Raw genomic sequence first — 22,972 nt, 5'->3', positions numbered from 1 at the left:
TCTTGACGCATCATGAGAAATGGCCCTTGTTGCTCTTCCACTAGTTCACATCTTCTTTGCTGAGACACCGAGTAAATGTCTGTCCAGGGACACCCAGATTCATATCCCTACTCAGCCATAAAGCTCAGTGGGGGCCATTGGGCCAATCACTGATTCTCACCCTAACCTACCTCACAGGACTGTAGAGAAAATAAAATGGGAAGGGAAACCCTGAACTCCTTGGAGGACGAGCTGGACAAAAATGGAATAAATAATATTCTGAGGTATTAGCATAAGCTAAATTGGGGGGTGGGGGAACAGTTGTTTAAAAGTCTAATTTGGAGTAGGGGATGCTGCTGGAATTGGAGGAAATTCCTCCATAACCAGTAATCCATTTCCAGAGATAGCTCGCATCAGATTACATTCCCAGCACATTTGACCCAGTGACACAGCAGCTGTCAAGTGGTGACCAGATCAGAAGCATCAGGGTTATTTGTCCTGACAGTGGGTGGGTCTATGTGGCTTTAGAGAACAGGGCTATATTGGGACAAGACATTGGGGCTGCATGCCTCTCCTTAGATAAATGAAAAGCTTCAGTGGCTGACAGCTAAGTTTTAATGGCAGCAGCTGCCTCTTCCATTACATTAGAAAGTTAGCATGGCCCATCTGAGAGGACTCGGATCAGACTGGCTGCGGTGACATTGGGCTAGATAAAGATGAATAACCCTATTAATCTCTGAGCAGTAATAGCCACAACATAATTTCCGTCCAGACAACCCCTCCTTCTCCCTGTTCATCCGCACCACCTTCACCCCTGGAGAAGCAGCTAAAGAAAAATTGATCCCTCACTGCCAGTTTTCTGGACTGAAGATGATGATGGCAAAGAGGCAGGAGACTGTAATGCCAGCATTTACTCGTGTGTATGTGTGTGTACCCACGCACATGTACAGTCCTTGCCATTCTCTCTTACAAGTTAGGAAGCACACACTTGTGCAAGCAAATATATAAATATATAAAACCCTCCCACTGATTTACTTTAGATATGAATCCTTATTTTCCCTTCATTGGCTCTGACATACCGAGAAGCCTGATAGCTGTGTCACACAATTTATCTACATAGCTATCACTTCCATGAATTACTATTTTAATTTATTATCCACCCTTCACCCTGAGGTCCCAGGGCAGGTTACAACTGTTTAAAATATATCCTTAAAAAACAATTAAAAAAAACTTATCACAAACATCACAAAAATAGGGTGGATCCTAATATATATATATATATATATAGTGATTTTGCCAGATGCACGTCTTTGGGAAGGGAGTTCCACAACTTCCCTCTCCCAGGTCGCCACCCCCTGAGCTTCTGAGGGTGGTGGGACTACCAAAAGGGCCCCCTCTGATGATCTCAACACCTGAGAGAACTTGTAGGGAAGGACACAGTCTTTCAGATATTTGGGGCCTACGTTGTTTAGGGCTTTAAACACAAGCGTGAGCACCTGGAATTGGACCCAGAAATGAACTGGCAACCATTGCAACTGTTTTAAAAAAGGGTTGTAGACCTAAAGGGAGCCCCAGGCAGTAATCTGGCTGCTGCATTTTGGACCAGTTTAAGATACTGAGTCATCTTCAAGGACAATGCAGATGGTATTGCAATAATCCATTCTGGAAGTTAACTGTTGTGTCCCAGGATGGGGGGGGGGAGGCTTCGAGGAAGGGGACTCTGACTTTGAGGACTGGGGCAATGAGTTGAGGGAGGAGGGCACAGTGTGAGCTGTCAGAGACTGCTCCTATGGACACACACCCCTCGCCTGCGCCTGAAGCGCCCCCTTGTCAACTTGCTGATTCCCAGCTAGGCGCCCAGCAGCTTCCCACACCTGAACAGACTGTTAGCCTCCACCATTCGGAGGGGGAAGCCCCCTTAGCCCATTCCCGACAGCTTCAGAGGTGCGAAGAGCAACAGTCAGGGTACAGGAGGAGCCATCGTTTACGCATGAAAGAGAAACCTACTTCAGTGGGCTCTGAGGAGGAGGGAGTTGCTGAGTCAACATCTGTGGCAGTGAAGACATGCCTAGTCAGTGTTAGAGACAGCACCCCTTACTGACTGTCTAAAGGGTTCAGGGCCCTTTCATTGGACTGACTCGGCACAACAAGCATTCAAAGAGCTGAAGCAGCTGTTCACCTCAGAACCAGTACGCCAGTACGCCAACCCCCAGCAGCCTTTCATGGTGGGAAGTGATGAGTCAGACGTAGCTATTGGAGCGGTGTTATTTTAGCCAGCCCAGAAAGGGGAGGTTGCAACCCTGTGCTTACTTCTCCAGAAAGCTGACACGCGCAGAGCACAATTTTATGGTATGGGAGAATGTACTCCTGGCCATTTGGGATGCTTTCAAAACTTGGTGTCACCTTTTAGAGGGGGCACTACATGAAGTGGAAGTCCGCACGGATCATCGGAACCTGGAGAGCCTTCAGACGGCCCAGGAATTGAACCAGCATCAAGTGTGTTGGGTGCAGTTCTTCGCCAGATTCCACTTCTGCTTTAATTATATTCCTCAAGCACAGAACCATCAGGCAGATGCCTTGTCCCGCAAGCCAGAGTTCAAGGATGATCAACCTGCTACTCCGTTACATCACATTATACCGTTGGATAAGATGGTGGTTGCCAGTTGCCCTGATTCTTGGGCCGAGGATTTGCACAGTGCTCAAAAGAAAGACCCGTTTGCTCAGGAGCAGGTGTGAGAATTGGAGCAAGCAACGCAGAACTGTACACCTAGATTCTCTAACAGAGGAGAGCTGCTCTACCACTATGAGGCTTTGTACGTGCCTCCTGGAGAGTTGCAATCCAAAGTCCTCTACCAGTGTCATGACAACCCCCACTGCTGGACGTTTTGGGATTTTTGAAACCTTGCAGATGGTCCTGCGGGACTTTTGGTGGCCGAAAGTCAAACATAACATAGAGAGGTACGTCCAGTCCTGTCCAACATGCATGAGGGCTAAACATGTGCAGGGGTGACCTGCAGACTTGTTGGAGCCCCTACCCATGCCTGGGGGGCCTTGGCAAATGGTGGCTCTTGACTTTATCATGGATCGCCCCTCTTCCCAGAGGAAGATGACTGTTTTGGTGGTTGTAGGCGATTTCAGTAAAATGGCTTACCTGGGTTGCCAACTGCTCAAGAGACTGCCCAATTATTTGGAGAGCACATTTTTTCAGCTCCACAGACTCCCCTCCAGTCTGGTTTTGGAGCGGGGAACCCAGTTCACAGCCCAGTTCTAGCAAGCATTATGGCATTTGCTGGTGAGTGAGCTGAGACTATCGTCCACACATCACCCCCAAACAGATGGACAAACAGAGAGGGTGAATGGAGCAGTATCTTCATTGTTATGTAAATTACCAGCAAGACAATTGGGTGACTTTGCTGCCTTTGGCGGAGCTCACATATAACAACTCTGTACATGCCTCAACGCAGCAGACTCCTTTCTTTGCCAACTTGGGATATCACCCGCACACTTTCGCTCACCCCAGCACTACTCCAGCCGTACCAGCGGCAGCAGAGTTTGTGCAGGAACTGACGCAATGCAACCCTTGTTACAGGAGCAACTAACATGAGCGAAAGCCAACTATAAATGGCTGGCGGATCAACCCCACCAGCCTGGCCCAGAAATACAGGCTGGGGACAAGGTATGGCTGTTCATGCGCTACTTACCGACTCAGGTTCCTAGTCAGAAATTGCAGGCTCGAAGGCTGGGACCCTTTGAAGTAGAGGCACAGATCGGCCTCGTGGCATTTCATCTCTGCCTCCCTCCTTCCTTGAAAGTCCATCTCGTCTTTCATCGCTCTCTGCTTACTCTAGAGCAGCCACCAGATTCCCATCAAACATTGGAAGCCCTGCCTCCACCCCTGGTGTTTGATGGTCAGGAAGAGTATGAAGTGGAGCAGATCCTGGATTCTTGACGGTGCCGGGGAAAGTTATAGTACTTGATCCAGTGGTTGGGGTAAGCTCCAGAGTAGAGATCTTGCGAGGCAGTGACCGATCTGCATGCGCCAGATTTAGTGAGAGTTTCATGAAGCATATCCAGACAAGCTCAAACCCCCTGGGTTGGGGGGAGCTTCAGCATGGGAGGGGGGATGATGTTGTGTCCCAGGATAGGGGGGAAGGCTTTGAGGAAGGAGACTCTGACTTTGAGGACTGGGGCAACTAGTTGAGGGAGGAGAGCTTGCAGTGCCCCCTGCCCCCTGCCTCCCCTAGAAGCACAGCGTGAGCTGTCAGAGACTGCTATGGACACACACCCCTTGCCCACGCCTGAAGCACCCCCTTGTCAACTTGCTGATTCCCAGCTAGGCGCCCAGCAGTTTCCCACACCTGAACAGACTGTTAGCCTCCACCATTCGGAGGGGGAAGTCGAGGTCCAGCCCCCTTTGCTCCATTCCCGACAGCTTCAGAGGCGCGAAGAGCAACCGTCAAGGTAAAGGAGGAGCCATCATTTACGCATGAAAGAGAAACCTACTTCAGTGGGCTCTGAGGAGGAGGGAGTTGCTGAGTCAACATCTGTGGCAGTGAAGACATGCCTAGTCAGTGTTAGAGAGGGAATTACTTTCTAGAAAGCGCAGTTAGGTGAATGAGTCTAAAAGCTTTTGACATAACTTATAACCTTAATAAAAAGAGAAAAACTCACATAACCGGGTGTGTCTGAATTTCTCGGCTTCAGGTAGGACATTACCAAAACATGGAGTACTGTGGCTGAGTCTTTTCTGTCCAAAAGGAACTGCAACTGGTGAACTAGCCAGAGCTGGTAAAAGGCACTCCTAGCCACCAAGGTCACCTGAGCCTCCAGTGATAGGGTTGAATACAGAAGCATCCCCAAACTGCAGAGTGTAACCCCATCCAGAACAGACTATCTCCCCACCTCCTGTATGTGAGAACTTGGGACGAATAACACCTCTGTCTTTTCAGGATTCAGCCTCAATTCATTGGCCCACATCTAGCCCATCACTGTCTCCAAGCACCAGTCTGCCTCAATCACCTCTCTCTCCCAGTTCAAATGGAACAGAAATGGAGTGGATGTCATCTGCATATTGATGACACCTCATTTCAGATCACCTAATGACAGCTCCCAGTGGCTTCATATAGATGTTAAATAACATGGGGAACAAAATAGAACCCTGTGGAGCACCACAGGACAGCTCCCATGTTGCCAAACAGTAGCATCTCATAACTAGTGCTCCCAGCCCCCACCTCCCTCAGATGTTCTAGAAGGCTGCCATAGTCAATAGCGTCAAAAGCCGCCAAGAGATCAAGAAGAACAAGTAGGGTTGCACTCCCCCATCTCGCTCACTCCCTCACTCATAAACATACATACACATCCAACCAGATCGTTACTCTGAAAAAACAGTGATATTGCATATCCATGCTTTATTTTAAACGAGGTGTATTAAATGAACAGACATATTTGGCATCCTCTTCCCATAATCTTTTTTGGTGCATTGCCCTTGGTTCCGAATTCTGTACTCACTCAAACATCTATTTCTCATTTGCAGTCCAATATCACAAGAGCCAATTGCAATAAGATGATCATGATGTTCACTGATGGAGGAGAAGATCGCGTACAAGATGTGTTTGAGAAGTATAACTGGCCAAACAAGACAGTGAGTGTTCAAATTGTATCTTAACATGATTGCAGCTCTTCTGTTGCTGCCCTTGGAGAAACAACATGTTTCCCCCGAGGTGAAATGCTGTTATACTTAGAGCCCTTCCTGAATCTCTCCACTGTAGGGTTTTGGAGTTGTAACAGGGAGCATGGAGCACAGTCTAGATGCTTTCCACAGGGGTGTTCCAGGGGGAAAACCTCTTCCCTTTTGTCAGACAATTTTTCATACTCAGGAAAGTGAATTTCAAGCACACAGGAAGCCATCAACCAGAGGAATACTGAAGATTCTCATGACAGGGAAAATGTTTGGCATCAGCTGTCAGATTGTTTCCCCTTCCGTCTGTACTAGTACAGATACAAAACCACTTATTCTGCTAGTGTGGAGCAGTGAACTAGATGAAGCACAGTGGAGAATGTAGAGAGAGTTGAATTCAGCATGTAGACTGCTAGTTGTTCCTACAGGGCCTCTTAAACATATACAGCCACCACCCCTGGAAGTTGGGCCCTTGGATAGCTCTAAGCCCATAAATGAGAAAGACCTCATATTCCATTTGCTGCTTTGCCCAGTGGTATTTATTGAATTTAAGGTATTTATATATTGCTTAATCACTGAGGTTTCTAAGTGGTGTACATAAAAATTATAAAAAAGCATACAGTGGATAAATCAATTAAAATTAATTGTAAAAAAAGAAAACTTCCTTAAAATGCCTGCTGAAAAGGAAGGTCTTTGCAAGTGGACCTGTCTAATCTCAGCTGGGAGAGAGTTCCACAGAATTGGGCCCTTAATGCTGAACGCATGGCTTCTGGTGGACGTGAGCCATGTATCTGGACCATGGGGGACCACTAAGATCTTGGTGATCAGAAAGGACTATGAGGGATCAGCCTGTCCTATAAGGTATCCTTGTAAATGAATACAAAAACCAGACTTCCCCTGTCTCTCACTCGGGTAGGAAATCCACAGGACTGAATCAGTGTCTTGCCCTGACCAGTCCTGGGGCTACTAACATACTATTATGGGCATAAAATAATATTGTCAGTCACACCCTAGTACCATACAACTCATTCCCTCATGGGGCGGGGACAAGTCAATTAGGTTGGTGTCCTTTCCTTGTCCCAAACCCAAAGGAACTCCTTTAGAGTCGGTCTTCCAGCAGCAACCCACCACACTGCTGAGGCTGGTCTTATAGAGCTAGTTAGGACCTCCCACGCAGCTCCTGGAACTCCCTCCTCTAAGCTGCATGTGTTAAGAGCCCATTACTCAGCAGCAAGGAGCAGAAAAGCTGCAAGCAGCCACAGAGGCAAGTTGAACCAGTGAGCATTCATGGTAACATGGGGGTAGAATACGTTACGAAACTTTTAAAAGCTTCACCTTAGTCCTGTCCTCCTTACTGGGAGCTGCCCATGTGAAAAGTGGAGTGGGATCTTTCTTTTTATTCATAACCAACAATATACTGCAGTGATTTCACACCACTAATGATTCCAGCCATGTTATTTATGTTGGTCTGTGCTACAGATTCTTCCATAGTATGTCAGCCTCTTGTTAGCAGGGATCATTGAAGTTCAAACTACATGTTATGTTTAATATGTAAACTATAGCTACATATGTGCTTTTTTTCCTTATTCAAAAATAAATGTACACACACACACCCCAATCTGAACAAGGACTACAACATGTGGGGGTAGGAAGTTGAATCCTTTGCTCCCCAGTCATACCTCTCCGACTCAAAAGAAATCCTGCCTGACATGCTGTAGTCCCAGTCCAGATCAGCAGGCCACACTTATTTTTGAGTAAGAAAAAAGCAATATATGACTGCAGGCTACATACTAAACATAGTGAGTAATTTAACCCTGAAGGTCCACCACAGCTTGAGTTCTTCTGGCTTCTCCTGGCTACCTCAGTTTCAGTTTCTTTATCAACAATTGTTTGTTGCTGGGGCAGCTTAGCAAGGCCAAGGATACTGTTCCCTTTAGAGTGTGCTTATGCTAAGGGTTTTTTTTCATCTTTGGCAGTACTCTGTGATTCAGCATTTATAAGTACTATAAATATATCCAATTATTATCTGCAGTTAGCATGCAAGAGCTAATTTTCAGCTTTCTCTTGTGTCCCAAGAGAGTTTTTCTGAGCAACAGACCTGAGTCTTGACCCACTTATGAATTACACACAGAGAGACCTCATTCTCTGTTAAGCGACATTGGGGTGGCCAAGTTGGTGTCCTCCAGATGTTGTTGGACTACAGTTCCCATCTTCCCTGATCATTGGCTATGCTGGCTGGAGCTGATGGGAACTGTAGTCAAACAACATCTGGAGGGCATCACATTGTTTATCCCTGATCTACAGCAAAAATTGGAAGGCGATCACATTTTTGTTGTGGAGAATATACTCTCCTTTGTAGATTTCTAGTTTCTAGTTTTGTCACTTGGTGGCGCTGGACTTGGTTGTATCTGGATTTGGGATGGAATGATCAGTCAACTTCTCTTGGTTTCTCATTTTTATAATCTTCGGTTCTCCATATTTCTGCAACAATTTGTGGATTTTTTTAAAGAATCCTCATGAAAATTCTTCAACATTTTAGTGCAAAATAAATTTTGTGTGCATTTAAAACTAATGTACACATTTTTGCAAACAATTTATCCTAACAATACATTTTTAATGTATGTTATTTTCACCAATATATGCATTTTGTGCACACTTTCCTCTAATATATGCATTTTTTGTAAACTCTGCTTGGTTGGAGAACTGCATCACAAAATTTGGATAAGTGCAAATTTCAAAGGATGGCTGTGTTTCAGTTCTCACATTGTTTCAGAAAGTGCAAATTTGATAGATTCTGCTTTAAGTGTAATTGAATTTCTCCCCCATCCCTAATCTGGATAGAATCAGGAGTTTTCTGTGTCTGTTCTGTTCTTGTTCAAGGGAGACAATGAAGTTCTTGTCCAGCATGACCACACTGAACCCAACAGCGGTCAGTGGGGCAATGCAGGCAGGGCAGTGTTATGTGCCTGGCTTCCCAAGCCAAGTGCCACTCCCACTTATCTAGAGGGGGAGGTGTGAGGTGAAAGGAGCCCAACATGGTGCAGGCTCAGTGGCAGGACCAAGCCAATGCTCCTGCTGCCACACCTGCAGCTGTCCCCAAAGTAGTAATAGACTCCGTTTCAGCAATAATTTCATTTGCTATCGGATTAATTATTACTTCTGATGTTCTCTTTGCGGAGAGAATTTTGAAGTAGCAACTCTCCGCACCTGGTTTCCGATTCTTTTTTATTTGCTTTGAAACCATTGATAGTGTAAGTGATACTTTTATCAATCTACTTTCTATGTAAGCTCTTCAAATGTGTATTCCCTCGCACTGATGTCAATGAAGTGTTAATTGTAACTGGCAGACAGAAAGCAGCAGGGGGGAATGAGGTTTTGATTGTAAGCAACAGGGGGGAAGACACTGATTTGATTATCTTCCATAATCTGTCTGCTCCATAGTGCAATTGAAAAGGAATGTAAACAACTAATCATTACAGAATTCAGAATAAAGATCAATACCAGTGGAAGCTCATGAATAAATAGCAATTATAATATTGATAATTCTCTGCAAAACAAAAAAATCAGAGGAGATTTGAAAAGTGAAAGATATTGGAGGAAAAGGGAATCAGATTGTTAATGACCACCAAGGGGCCACACTTAAAAATACAACATAAAAAAGGAGAAGATTCCATCCCTACCCCAAAGCAACAAGACTCTTCCTTACTGGAATCCCGAATTCTCCCCTCACATACAATATGCACAGGCCTTAATCAGATTTGTGTTTGAATAATTTTAAACAAGCAGGCTCATATAGGGAAAACCAGAACACAAAGCATATAAGAAAAGAAATGCAAAAATGGCATTCTGACTTAACTAAAATTCTTATAGGCTTGTTAAAACACATTATAGTTTTCCAGCTTGTAAATTATTTCTGTGCTATAGTGTGTGAAGCTCTTAGCTAGAGATGGAAAAGGCTGCTGATTCAAATAAAGGTAACTTCATAGTTACAAAGTAAATTACCACATCATTGTATGCTGCCTCTCAATTGGTCAGAGAGCAAAACAAGCTGCTCACTTGCAGCATCTGGCAAACTAGATTCCAGAATGGTCTGACCAGTGTCGCTGCCTGCAAGGAGTGGCATTGTAGGTGGGAGAGAGAGAAGAATCTACTCTTCTTTGTAGGAAAGAAGCACTTGATTTCAGGAATGGCTAGGGACATTCTAAGTCTGGATTTGTTTCTTCCTGGGAACCAGGAAAGAGAAATAGATTTTCAGCTGTCTGCTAGGAAATATAAATTGGAATAGAGCAAAGGTCTACTCCTGAACAGCTTCATGTGCCTATTCCGAAGCAATCTTTGTCTTGGTCTGAAAGCTTAAGCTTTGCCTCTGACAGACCTTTATCGACAAAATGGCAGTATAGCAGCCAAGACATATACCAGACTTAATATACGAATATAGCATATACTATGTCCCCATGACTCAGCGCTGCTTCTTTTGGCATGAATATACCATATAGGTGAATCTCTGCCATGGGTATCTACTTTGTATTGTATTTAAAATATATATCTGTTGTTGTTTTTTGTGGTTTTTAAACATTTTTATTGTATCTTGTCCAATCACCTGGGGATGCATGTGTGCAAGGTGATAAATAAATAAATAAATAAAATATGGAGGCTTGAATTATGCCAGGAAAGAGGGCAGGTGAAGTCATATTGTGACTCTTGCTCACCTGCTTAAACAGTGATTAGTTTTTTCGGCTAGAATATGTGTATGAGCCAATGGAGGTGGAAGACAGCATCAACCCGACTAGATCTTTGCATATGGAACATTACACATGAGTCAAGATACAGGACCAAATAGCTAAGAAGCCAGCTGTGTGACCTGCATTAACTCAGTCAGAGGGACAGGAGGAAGTGGCTAACTCATGCTTTATTGCTAGATTCCGCCTCATTTGATGTGAGCTATTTAGACAGTTGATCTTCCTGCCTGTCTGCTCCTGCACTGAGCCGCTGCCCCTGTAATGGGGCGTCTAACACGCTGGCACTGTTTTTATTACCTGCACTGACCTTGAAGTGCCAGAAAAGAAGGTGGACAGAACTTCCTTTGAAACTTTGCACAGACTGTTGCTACTGGAAAATGGGCACTTTTGTCAACACTGCTGGGTTTTGGAGGGATTCCATCAGAAGTCTATATAGAAACGTCAGCCTGCTGGATGGAAGTACTGAAGTGGCTTGGACTCAAAATAGGATAACTTTTATGTTCTCCACACTTATTTCCTCTTTCCTTCTCCATATACAAGAGGAAAAGGAGATGGGTGTGGCCTCTGGTATTGTCTGCAAATAATGTCATTATTAAACCAGATTAGAGATCTCAAGAGTGAGCAATAGTGTCTGTACTGATGCATCTTCTTTCTCTTCCAGCCATTTGCAGAACAGTAAAGGGCAGTGAAGCAAAAACTGTACTTTCTGGCTCATGAATGTCTTACCTGCTATTGATGGCATTTCCTAGCAATGCTAGTACTTCCCAGTAGATGCAAGGTTGCCACAAAGCACCTACATGTTCTGACTGATTGCTTGTGGGCAGAAAATCATCCTTTCCATATTGTTTTATCCTATTTCCAAACTCATTGTCCCTGCATGCAGAAAACCAAGGACACAAATTGAGGGAAGAAGTGGGCAGGGGCAGGAATGTTTCCAATCATAGCACCTCTTACCAATAATAGTGGGGAAGTCAAATTTATCTTTTCTTTTCAGACTTATACGCAATTTGATGGGGAGTCCAATTCTCCAACAGTTGAGTGATTAAACCCTTCCCAGACAACCTTTAAACAGTATGCACAAGTTTCCTGTGGACCTGTTGATTCAGGAGATGGGGCACCACCCCCATAATGGACTCAGGAACAGCAGTCAATTCAGCTTGCTTAACCAACCCTTCATACAATGATAACTGTGTGCTTGGCTTGGGCTTCGGAAAGTGTGCCAAGCCCAAACTCTGAGTAAGACTAACATTGGATACAGCCCTATATATTTAAAAATCTAGCAACTGAACTTAGATCCCAAGCACATTTCATTCAGAAGTGTAGCTTGGTCAATATTTTGTTTTTCAATCTGCCTAATTCACTTCATTTGAAACCTAGGTTTCTTTATTGTGAAATTGGGAAATACGTGGGTCCTAGCTATGACAACCAAGCAGATTAGTTTTTTAGACACAAGTCTGTGCAGACATGTCATTGCACAACAAAGCAACAATACTCAGCATGTTAGGCACTTTATAAAAACATAATTGATATCAATTGGTAAGTGATAAATATTAATTGATAAGTGATGAACAGCAGTATTCACTTGGATCAGGTACTTAATCTTAGGACCAATTCTTATGGCCAGTGGGTATGTGGAAGCTCCTTGGAACTCACGTGGCCAGTTGCCATTATACACAGGGTTCTGCTTCTGCTACACCACTGCAAGAAAAGTTTTAGAGCAGCACCTGCTTGCATGTGCTCAAGGGTGGATGCAATATAGCACCTGATGCACACAATCCATGGGTGCTGGTGTGGGAGCCAACATGCACATGGATTTTTTCACAGCTACCACCCATCCAGTGGTTGTAGGAATGGACCCTTGGTTAAGTATATTAAGGATTTAATATTGTCAAGGGGTTTCATAGTGTTCTGAGCTACCTTGAGCATTTTGTAGAAGGCAGGGTTCAAATTTACAAATAAAAAATGACTGTTTTACTAATTAAACATAGTAAGGTTTAGCTATTTTGCTGGTTTTCTCGTTAATACTGCAGTGCAAACAATGATCAAAAACTGTGTTTCAAAGCAGCAGGCTATAAATTGTGTGCAGAGTTCATCAAGCCACACTGCAACATAGCATATACTGCACTATTCACGCATTGATTTTAGCACTGGAAGGCTGATGCATAACAGCCACTTGAACATTCCTCTTTGTGTTGGCTTCCTGGCTATACCCAGTTAGTTGGGCGCAGTCTGCCACTGCCATGCACAAGAACAGACTTTTGCCACACCTTAGCAAATGCTTGAAAGTATATGTTTGATGGGGGAGATGCATGGCACGGGCTGCACACATCTTGCTGGCCAGAGGGAGGAAGCTGCCGTGCCAATACCATGAAGCCAGTGATCATTCAAATAAGACTCTAGTAAGTCAATCTGGGCTTGCCTGTAGAATCTCCAGCTGACAAGTGCATCGGTTGTTATTTGAATGGTTTCTTTTATACATGCTTGCATTTCAAATGCAAAATGTGCATTTATGGGTTGGGGTACTGGTGAACCCTCCATGTTTAATTGAGGAGTGTTCCTAATATATTTTCCTTTATTAAAAATAAATTATCATTGAACTTTTCACAGGTACGAGTATTCACCTTTTCTGTTGGACAGCACAACTATGATGTCACTCCTCTGCAGTGGATGGCATGTGCTAACAAAGGTAGGGAGACTGGCTTAAAAGCAGAATTACTGGACATGGAACTGAAACAGCCTTGGTCACCCTGGTGGATGATATGAGGAGGGCGTTGGATAGGGGAGAATGTACCCTCCTTGTCCTCCTGGATCTCTCAGCGGCTTTTGATACTGTTGACCACGGTATCCTTTTAGATCGCCTGGAGAAACTGGGATTAGGGGGCACTGTTTTACAGTGGTTCCATTCCTATCTTTCAAACAGGCATCAACGGGTGGCATTGGGGGATGTGGTATCAGACCCTTGGCCTCTCAGTTGTGGAGTGCCACAGGGTTCTGTCCTCTCCCCCATGCTATTTAACATCTATGTAAAGCCGCTGGGGGCCATCATCAGGAGATTTGGGCTGCAGTGTCACCAATATGCAGATGACACTCAGCTCTATCTCTCGTTTAAGTCCTCACCTGAGTTGGCTGTGGAAACCATGTCCAAGTGCTTGGAATCCATAAGTGGATGGATGAAGGAGAATAGGCTGAAACTAAATCCCGATAAGACCGAGGTGTTGCTCGTGGGAGATAAGAGGAGGTTGGGAGATATAGACCTGGTGCTCAATGGGGTGAGATTACCCCTGAAGGAACAGGTCCGCAGCCTTGGGGTCATTCTTGACTCCCAGCTGTCCATGGAGGCTCAGATCTCGGCAGTGAGCCGGGCAGCTTGGTATCAATTACATCTGATTCGGAGGCTGCGACCCTACCTTCCTATCCATCTACTCCCACGGGTGATACATGCCCTGGTCTCCTCTCGCTTAGACTACTGCAATGCGCTCTACGTGGGGTTACCCTTGAAAACGGTCCGGAAATTGCAGCTGATACAGAATGCGGCGGCACGCTTGATTAAGAACAGCCATCACTGTGATCATATCACTCCGGTGTTAGTAGATGTACACTGGTTACCAGTTGCCTACCGGGCCCAATTCAAGGTGTTGGTGTTGACCTTTAAAGCCCTACACAGTTTTGGCCCAGTTTATCTGAAGGAGCGCCTCCAGCATCATCAATTGTGCCGCCTGACAAGATCAGCCACACAAGGCCTCCTCTCGGTCCCACCAGTCAAAATTGCTAGACTGGTGCGGACCAGAGAGAGGGCATTTTTGATTGTGGCACCTGCCCTCTGGAATTCCCTTCCTTCCGATCTTCGCCATGCCCCCTCCCTGATGGGGTTCCGTCAAGCCTTGAAGACCTGGCTGTTCAGGCAGGCCTATAGGATCTCTGGGGTGGACTAACTTTTATGCTGTTATTAACTGGACGGGTGGTTTTTAGCTTAATTTGTTATTATGGTATTTGATATTGTATTTTACTATGTACTGTATGTCGCCTAGAGTGGCTGTTAACTCGGCCAGATAGGCGACTTATAAATAAAATTTTATTATTATTATTATTATTATTTATGGCATGTGCTAACAAAGGTAGGGAGACTGGCTTAAAAGCAGAATTACCACTAGTTAGCCTGTTGTATAGAATGGAAGAGGTTATAGACTATTCTCTGCTGGCAGAAGACTGGAAAGGAAAGCTACCTTTTGTTTTTTTCAGAGACAGGCCAGTGTAAGCAACTTGCTCGTCTGAGCCAGTGAGATTTGGCTATTATTCATAGTTTAATTAGTTTAGTTTTACGTAATTGGCATGAATTGTGTGATATGTGCATGAAGGCTGTGAATGCCAAGCAATATTTCTTATTCAAGAATTGGTAATCTCAGCTGGAAATTATCTTGAGTCAGCCCACCCTGCATCCAAAATCAAGAAATAGATGTACAAATTGATAGCACAGTGGTAGTGCATATGCTCTGCATGTAAAAGTTTCCAGGTTCAACCTCCAGTATCTCCAGATAGAAATTACCTCTGCCTGAAGCCCTGGAGAGCTGCTACTGGTTTGTGCAGACCAGGGGAGGGGCACCTTTTTCAGGCCAAGGGCCACATTCCCTTCTGAGGAACCCTGTGCGTGCCATATGCCAACGGTGAGTGAGGCCAGAGGCAAAAGTGGATGGAGCAATGGCTATCAATTTTACCTTTGTACAGAAGGCTAGTTTCTACACACAACCTCACACACCCCTCTCTGTCCTCCATCCAGGCCAGCAAGAGGCATTATCAGAGTTCCAGAGCACATTTCAGCCAGGCAAAAACACTCAAGGGGTGTGTGAAGCAGGGCCTGGGAGAGGAGTGTCTTGGGGAAAGGGTTATTCCTGAGGGATTGGCTGTGACATGAGGAGAGGCTTGAGGCCTGGAGTGCCACATTTGGCCCTTGGGCCTGAGGTTCCCCACCCCTGGTGTAGACAACAGGCACTGAGCTAGGTAGACCAATGGCATAAGCAGTTTCATACATCTTGGAATTACCCAATGGCATCATGTTTTCAAGTTAGGTTCTCCAACAATAAGAGCTAGAAGATTATCTATTTAAAAACAATAGTTTTAAATGTATATATTTGAATATAGCCCAGAAGAGTCTCAGAGCTAAACAAAATGATAAATTTAATTCATTATTGCATTTAACATGTCTGTTTTAAAAAGCAGGCTAGGGGATCAGGATTTGAATCATGGGTGTTTAACACACACACACACACCATGCTGCAGTCCTCACATATCTCCTCCTACCCCTGAAGTGGGATAATTGCCCTGGAAGGGAGCATGCATTAACACATTCTCTAGTTTGGTGCTCAGTGGCATGAGCAGCCGTTAGGCAATTGGGTCCAATTTACAAAATGCACAGGGCATGTGAAAAATACTTAGGGTAGAAAAAAAAAACACTTCCAGTGCATCTCCACCTCTCTTTTCTGAAAACAGAGGCACACAACAGTAGTCAAACGCTGCCCCTTTTTACTCTAAACCCTGGCCGGATCACCTCCAGTGCATTTTTTAAAATTCAGCTTCAGGCAGATTTCACAGCTGATTTGTAGATTAACCCATTTGTCTTCCAGGGGTGGCCGATGGAAAAGCTTTGCTACAGGCTCAGGCAGAGACAGTGACTGGACCAACACTTTGCTGTGGGTGGTCCTTAAAGGTCTGAAGTCAGCAGTGGGGAAGGGAGACATGGCCAGCAGAGGGCAGAGACTCTTCAAAACGCAGCCAGAAAAACCATTCTGGCTGCTTTTCAAGAGACTAGTGTTCCCACAGCCCGAGTCATGCAAAATTGTTCACAACCCAACATCTTATTTAAATTGCAATCCTTTCACATGCAGCATTTGCCACCTATCACACACCAGCTATCTGTAGCAAGGGTAGCCAACAAAATGCCTTCCAGTTGTTGTATTGGACTCCAACTCCCATCAGCTCCAGCCAGCATGGCCAATGATCAGAGATGATGGAAACTGTAGTCCAACAATTTCTGAAGGGCACTACATTGGCTTCCCCTAAACTATAGAGAAGCCATGCTGTATGGAAACTATGTATACTAATGGTCTAGCACCTGTTTTAAGCATACTTTTTAGAGGAATGATACACTAGTACATGTGGAACTCAGTAATAGTAATTGCTTTTTGCATGCCCTGTATCATGCATAAATTGACTCTAATACTCCCAGATTCCAAGACCCTCACCTGAACTTACCTACTCTAATTCGGCTGTCATCATATGTAGTTATGCATAGCTACAAGAGAATGCAGCAGAATCTGAATAGAAGTGCACATTCAGATTCACATCCAGCTGAAAGTAATGCAATGCTGATAGACAACTTCTGCACCCACAGTTCCTGATCCTAAAATGATAGGTGCATCTCCTTGTTTGGATTGGGGCAAACCATATTTACAGCTCCTGTATCAACGACTTGATTCTTCTCTCAATTGGATCTTCTGGTTCCTGGTCACTAAACCATCAGATTAATTCAGTGAACTAACCTTTAGTTATTATATCAGACCAGTTTCTGTCACCTCTCCTAATCATAGAAAAGCTATTCAAACACCAAATGCCTGAGAATAAGTCTTCTGCACATAGGTAGTAGGAGTACTGAATTAACTTACTTTCATTTATACTTTCTTAGAACTATAACCTGCCCCATCTCCTCATTCAGGACAACTTACATGCACTTAATGAGACTTCCATCCTCCTCATCTCTTCTTCCTTTTTCTCTTCTTCCAGAAGACTTAGCAGGGGTTTTTACTGGCAACCCAAAACGTGAAAAAACTTTATAATGAAACTCTGATTGTGTATTTCAGTAAAAATGTAGTTATGAACACTTTCATCTTGGGTTTTTTGGTTCAAAGGAGTCACTTCATATCAAAATACCATTTAGGTGGATTTTTTTCTAATTGGTTCTAATTTTAGTTTGTGAGGAGATCTTTGGGTTGAAACACTGCCGTGGATGCTACTGTCTTCACTTGCCATTCACATTCAGGTGCAGAGAGCTTCTCTCCACAAGGCAAACTTGTTCAGCGTCTTTACTTCGCCTTCAGATTTACTGGTAGAGAACTTCTCTCCGCAGGGCTAACTCATTCCAGGGCTACTGAGAGCTAAGCCAAGAGAACTAGCTGCTGCCTATCTACTCACCTGAGGAAAACCTGAGGCTGATACCAGCTCAGTCTTCAGACAGGACTGCAGAGACAAGCCAATATCTCTGCAGCAAAGTACATAGGCTGCTTGGTCAAAGCTCTTTTCTCTTTTGCGGAGAAAGGAAGCCTAGAAACAGAGATGAACTTTCCATAAGAGCAGTCACAGTGCACTGCTTGGCTGAATATTTTGCACAGCTGCTGCATGGAGGAAAGAAAAACCTTCCTAGCATGTTATTATGGCTGCAAATACATAGAATAGAATATTGTTTGTTTATATATGTAAACAATGAGAGACTACATTTCTACTGGCACCCAAAACTGTATATAAAACAGAGGTGGAAAGCCTCCAGCCCATGGAGCCTCCCCACCTGACCCATTTGCCTCCCTCCCACTTGCCTCGTGCAGTTTTCTGCATTATCCCTACCTATCACTAATTAGCTACAAGAGAATGCATCTTCTGGCTGAAAAGGACTCCTCACCTCTGATATAAAACAGTCTAAATTTTAAACTCTAAAACCACAAACATCAATAAAACATCATCATAATCAATCAAACAAACAAACAAACCAAGCCAATTAAAATGAGACAGCACTTTCCTAAAAAAAGAATTCAAAAGCATCCAGTCATCCTATGGAGAAAGCCTTTAGAATAAGCTAGGTTTTCCTTTGTCAACAACAGGCCAACATGGTAGGGATCAAATGAACTCCACTAGGTCTGTTGTTCCATGATAAACGTGCCACAGCTCCACAGCTCCACCACCTCACAGGTTTCATGTCTGAAAAGGAGGGGGTGCAGAGCAGGGCTTTCCCTGCAGATCTGTGGAGCCAAGGTAGTACATAAGCTCAAATGTCTGCCTTCCTGGGATAGACTCCACCACAAAGCAAACATCCCATTATTTCCTATGAGACTTGCCCTGAAGCATGGCTTTAATTGTCCCTCAGGCAAGCTGCAGAGACTAAGGCTGCATACATTTAGAGCACGCACACGAACGCACACACACACGAATCCTGGGAACTGTCATTTGCTAAGGGTGCTGAGAATTGTAGCTCTGTGAGGGGTAAGGTAGAGTTCCCGGGATTCTTTGGAGGAGTCTTTTAAATGTATGGTGTGTACTAGGGATGAGAGAGAAATTTGTTTCAGTTTGCATTTTAAAACAAATCTATCAAATTCGCACCTTCTGAAACAGTATGAGAACTGAAACACAGACATCCTTCTCAATTTGTACTTGTCTGAATTTTGCAGTGCAGTTCTCCAGGCAAGCAATGCTTACAAAAATGTATACATCAGGGGAATTTCGGCATATGAAATGACTATATTCATGAAAATAACACAAAAATGCATTATATTAGGATAAATTGCTTGCAAAAATGTGTAGATTAGCCAAAACTGCCTATAAAAATGTTTATTAAGAGAAATTCACAGTAACATGCTGAAGAATTTTCATGAGGATTTTTTTAAAAAAATCACAAATTGCTGCAGAAATGTGGAGAACCAGATTTAAATTTGGAAAAGTGAGACTGAGAGCTGTAACTGAGAGATTCTTCCATCCCTAGTGTGTACACAACCTGATTCTTCTTTAAGATCTTTCATGATCACCAAAAACATGTATGGAAAGGGGAAGATGCCAGCCATGCTTCTCACTTTATGGATGGTGAGTTCTCTTGAAAATTGCACTGAATGATTTTTCTGCCTGTTGTAGCAATTATATTGCACTGTGCTAGATGCTATATGTTCTTTAAATGTATTTTATCACTCTTTTATTTCTTGGATTTTATTATATTACAGTTTGAATTCCATAGAATTCAAAGTGTAATACAATAAAAGAAGCAATAAAAATACAATTAAAACACAAAACTGAAGCAAAAACAATATTATTAAACCTTTGTAAACTGCAAAACTCAAAGATAAGCAATATTTTAAAATATAAAATAGGTAGCAAAAACAAATGATCACAGCCACAGCAAAGAAGTTAAATAAATCAACCAATCAGCACCACGTCAAATAAAATAAAACCACATCAGTTAAAAGCCTTTTAGAACATGAGTAGTTTATTGCATAGGATCTCTTTATGCTTGTATAAAAGTATGCAAGATTGTATGTTGCACAAATGAAGGGTTCCATTGTTCCAACAGATAGGATTTATTTATTTATTCACTTTCCCTATTTTATCCCTTATTCTCCAAGACCAACATGAGAACAACTACCTATACCTTACACAGGCACCCCTTTCATTCCCTGCTGTCTGAAGTTCCCTTTGTTCATCACATTCAGTTCCCTTTAATCTCATTCACCTTGCTCTATATCTGAAGCCTTCTGTCTCTGTCTCTCATTTATCCGAGATTGCCTCACCTGCCCTTTTGTTCAGCAGCTCTGGCTTTCCATTCACACCTCCTGTATCTGTCAGCTCATGACAGAGGCCTGTGAACTTTGGGCTTGCAGTAATCCATCTTCCCATTGTCCTACCCCATGTGAATTCAAGCTCAAATTCCTGTTTCTCTCCTTTGCTTCCTGGCCTAACCTGAGTGGTGACTTTAAGTCAGCTGTATATGTAGTAGCTAATTGTCATTGTAATTCAAACATTACAATCCTTGTTATATTTTAAGGATGCCTTCACAAGTATGTATCATGGCATCTTAGCAGCCTTCATTGCACATAGGAATGGGATCCGTTGGCCAGTGCCAGTTCAAAGCATTCCATCTTTGTCACCTAGTTGCTCCATTTACCAATCTTTTTTTTCCCTCGCAAAAAAATATATGATATTAATTATACATACACGAGAGTGGCTGTATACTATAGCCAGCATGGATTTTTCGCATTCCACAATGTTAAATGGAAAATACCACTCATGCCATTCTTCTGCTTCCCCTAAACACATTTCAAAACAAAACCTTGTAAAACTTGTAGTCCTGAACTCGGAATTGCTTGCTTAACAACCCCCTAGGTTTTCATGGCAATATACACAACAGAAAGGGAGTTTTGAGAGTTCAAAGTGTAAAACAAGAGGGGGGGAAATCCAGACCACTGTTGGACTTTTTTCTGTCAGTGGTCTCATAATTTAAAATTAATCAAAAATCAGTTATGTTCACAGAGTACCTGTAATCCTATTACTGACTTTGCCCCATACTCTGACCTTCATCTTCTGCAGTTTAAAAGTTAAATAAATGCCTGGCTGATCTTTAATTAATTTAAGAAATTTAACACTGAAGACTATAATAGCGTCAGGTATGCTCAGTAAGAACCAACTGTCAGTGTTCTAAAAGCTAGACTCACAGCTGTTTGGCTTGGCTAATCAAGGGGCCACACCCATGCCAGTCCTTTATTTCACTTTAGATAGTCATGGGTTCCCCCCAAAAATCCTGGGAAGTGTAGTTTGTGAAGGGTGCTGAAAGGAGACTCCTGTTCCCCTAACAGAGCTCCAGTGACCAGAATGGTTTAACAGACAGCCCCTCTTCTGCGGATTGTACCTCTGTGAGGGGAATAGGGCATCTACTAGGAACTCTCAGCACCCTTCACTAACTACACTTCCCAGGATTCTTTGGGGGAACCATGATTGTCTAAAGTGAAATAAAGGTATGGTGTGGATGTGGCCAGGGACAGCTTTGGATTAAATTTGGGTGGGAGATTACATGTGCCTCCTGTAGAATAAAAAGGTGGGGAAACCCTGAAAAACAATGATACTGTACTGTTCGCAATGTTTTCCTTTTGGAAAGGAAAGGGGCTTTCCTTCTGCCCAGTGCCTGCCCACCCAATCTCCTCCCCCTTCCCTCTCCCCTCCCCTTCCTCCTGCTGGTCAGTTTCACCTATCCAAACCATGATTGTACAGGAGTAAATCCCACAGAACTCAAAAAGCATGCAAATGATCAAACCTGCCCTCCCCCTCCTATCTTCTCCCTTTTGTCCTTTTCCTCCCCTTCCATTGCCCCTCCCTTTCCCTCCCTATCCCCTTCCAACCCCCCCTCCTTCACCTCCTTCCTTCCTTCTCCTGCCCCCTCCCTCTCCATGGTCAGTTTTACCTATTCTAAGCATGATTGCATGGGAGTAAATCCCATTGAACTCAATAAACATGCAAATGTTCAGACCTGCCTTTCCCCTTCCCCTCTCCTCTCCTTCCCTCTCTCTCTTCCCCTCCCCTTCTTCCCCTCTCCTCTCCCTCCTCCCTTCTTCTTCCCCTCCTCTCATCCTTCTTCCTCCTCCCCTGTCCACTCCAGTCCTCCCTCCCTTTTATTCCACCTCCCCCATGGTCAGTTTCACCTATCCTAAACATGCTTGCACAGGAGTAAATCCCACTGAACTCCATAAGCATGAAAATGATCAAGCCTTCCCTCCTCTTCCCCTCCCCCTCCCCTGCACTTCCTCCTCCCCTCCCCATCCCCCCGTGGTCAGTTTCACTTATCCTAAGCATGGTTGCCAGGGAGAAAATCCCACTGAACTCCATAAGCATGCAAATGATCCATCCATTCTCAGCAAAGTTGCACAGCATCCCATTTCTTAGCTCCCAGGTTAACAAGCAGAGAAATTCGCTAATAGGCAAAAAAAACCTTGCGGTTTAAGAACGTACCTATAGCCAACAGATATTTCTATCAAACTTTAAAAAGCAGGGAAATTGGTCTAGCTATATTGATTGCACCAGGGAAGTAGGAGACCTGACCTCTTCTATATTGTACTGCCCTACAAATTTATCATAATGCAAACACAATTTGAGTTGGTCTGTCACAATCCAATTCACTTCCTGTGTAGCTTGGAAGAATTTGGTAATGTGCCTCTGAACATATGGTGAGTGGTGGTAACACCTGCAGTCAGCCCAATCAACAGAAACAAGTCATGTGCTGTTCTGAGGAGTGTCTCATTTTGCACAAGATAAAACAGTGGGAGGTGAAATATATTCTAGAAAATTTCTAGGTGTGGTCTATGTTTTCAATTGACCATGTCCACCTTTCCTTAAGTGAAGTGGTTTAAGCATAGCAGGCTGAAAATATGCATCTTAGGCAGGCCAAGTTTGTTTTTTCCAAAAGCTAGGTTCATTGTTTAAGTGGCAACATATTGTGATCAGTCTGATTTTACATCAAACTGCAGTTTCAGATTCAACTGTTAATGCACCCAAAATAGAAATAGAACATAACCTCCAGTTTGAAACACAACAGGCAGTCTTCACTATCATATAACAATTACCAATAAAAAGACTTTGAAATGAATAAAAATAAATTTGACACAGATTTCTAGGATGAATAATGAAAGAAATATAATTTTCTAGGTTAGATTCTCTGTAGAAACAGTAGTAACACAGGAAAGAAGCAAAGTAAGAAGAACCCCAACAAACATACAAAAATGTAATTCTCCATGTTAGGAGATTGGCAGGTGTTACCACCACTCACCATATGCTCAGAGGCATATTA

General features: G+C 43.6%; 1 protein-coding gene across 3 annotated transcripts in view; it reads left to right on the top strand.

Moving 5' to 3' along the window:
- CACNA2D2 (calcium voltage-gated channel auxiliary subunit alpha2delta 2) overlaps positions 1–22,972 on the top strand; it is a 1,044,533-nt gene that overhangs the window by 893,900 nt on the left and 127,661 nt on the right. For all 3 annotated transcript variants that reach the window (XR_009761453.1, XM_061617858.1, XM_061617859.1), the window contains 2 exons: positions 5,513–5,620; positions 13,003–13,081. Coding sequence is in view for 2 of the 3 variants with exons in the window: in XM_061617858.1 (XP_061473842.1) it covers positions 5,513–5,620; positions 13,003–13,081 (187 nt within the window). In the remaining variant the exon portion in view is untranslated. The remainder of the gene's footprint in view (positions 1–5,512; positions 5,621–13,002; positions 13,082–22,972) is intronic.

The sequence above is a fragment of the Rhineura floridana genome, chromosome 3, assembly GCF_030035675.1.
Source record: "Rhineura floridana isolate rRhiFlo1 chromosome 3, rRhiFlo1.hap2, whole genome shotgun sequence".
Lineage (NCBI taxonomy): Eukaryota > Metazoa > Chordata > Lepidosauria > Squamata > Rhineuridae > Rhineura > Rhineura floridana.
Note: the sequence above shows the minus strand (reverse complement) of the source record. Positions and strands in the feature narration are given on the sequence as shown.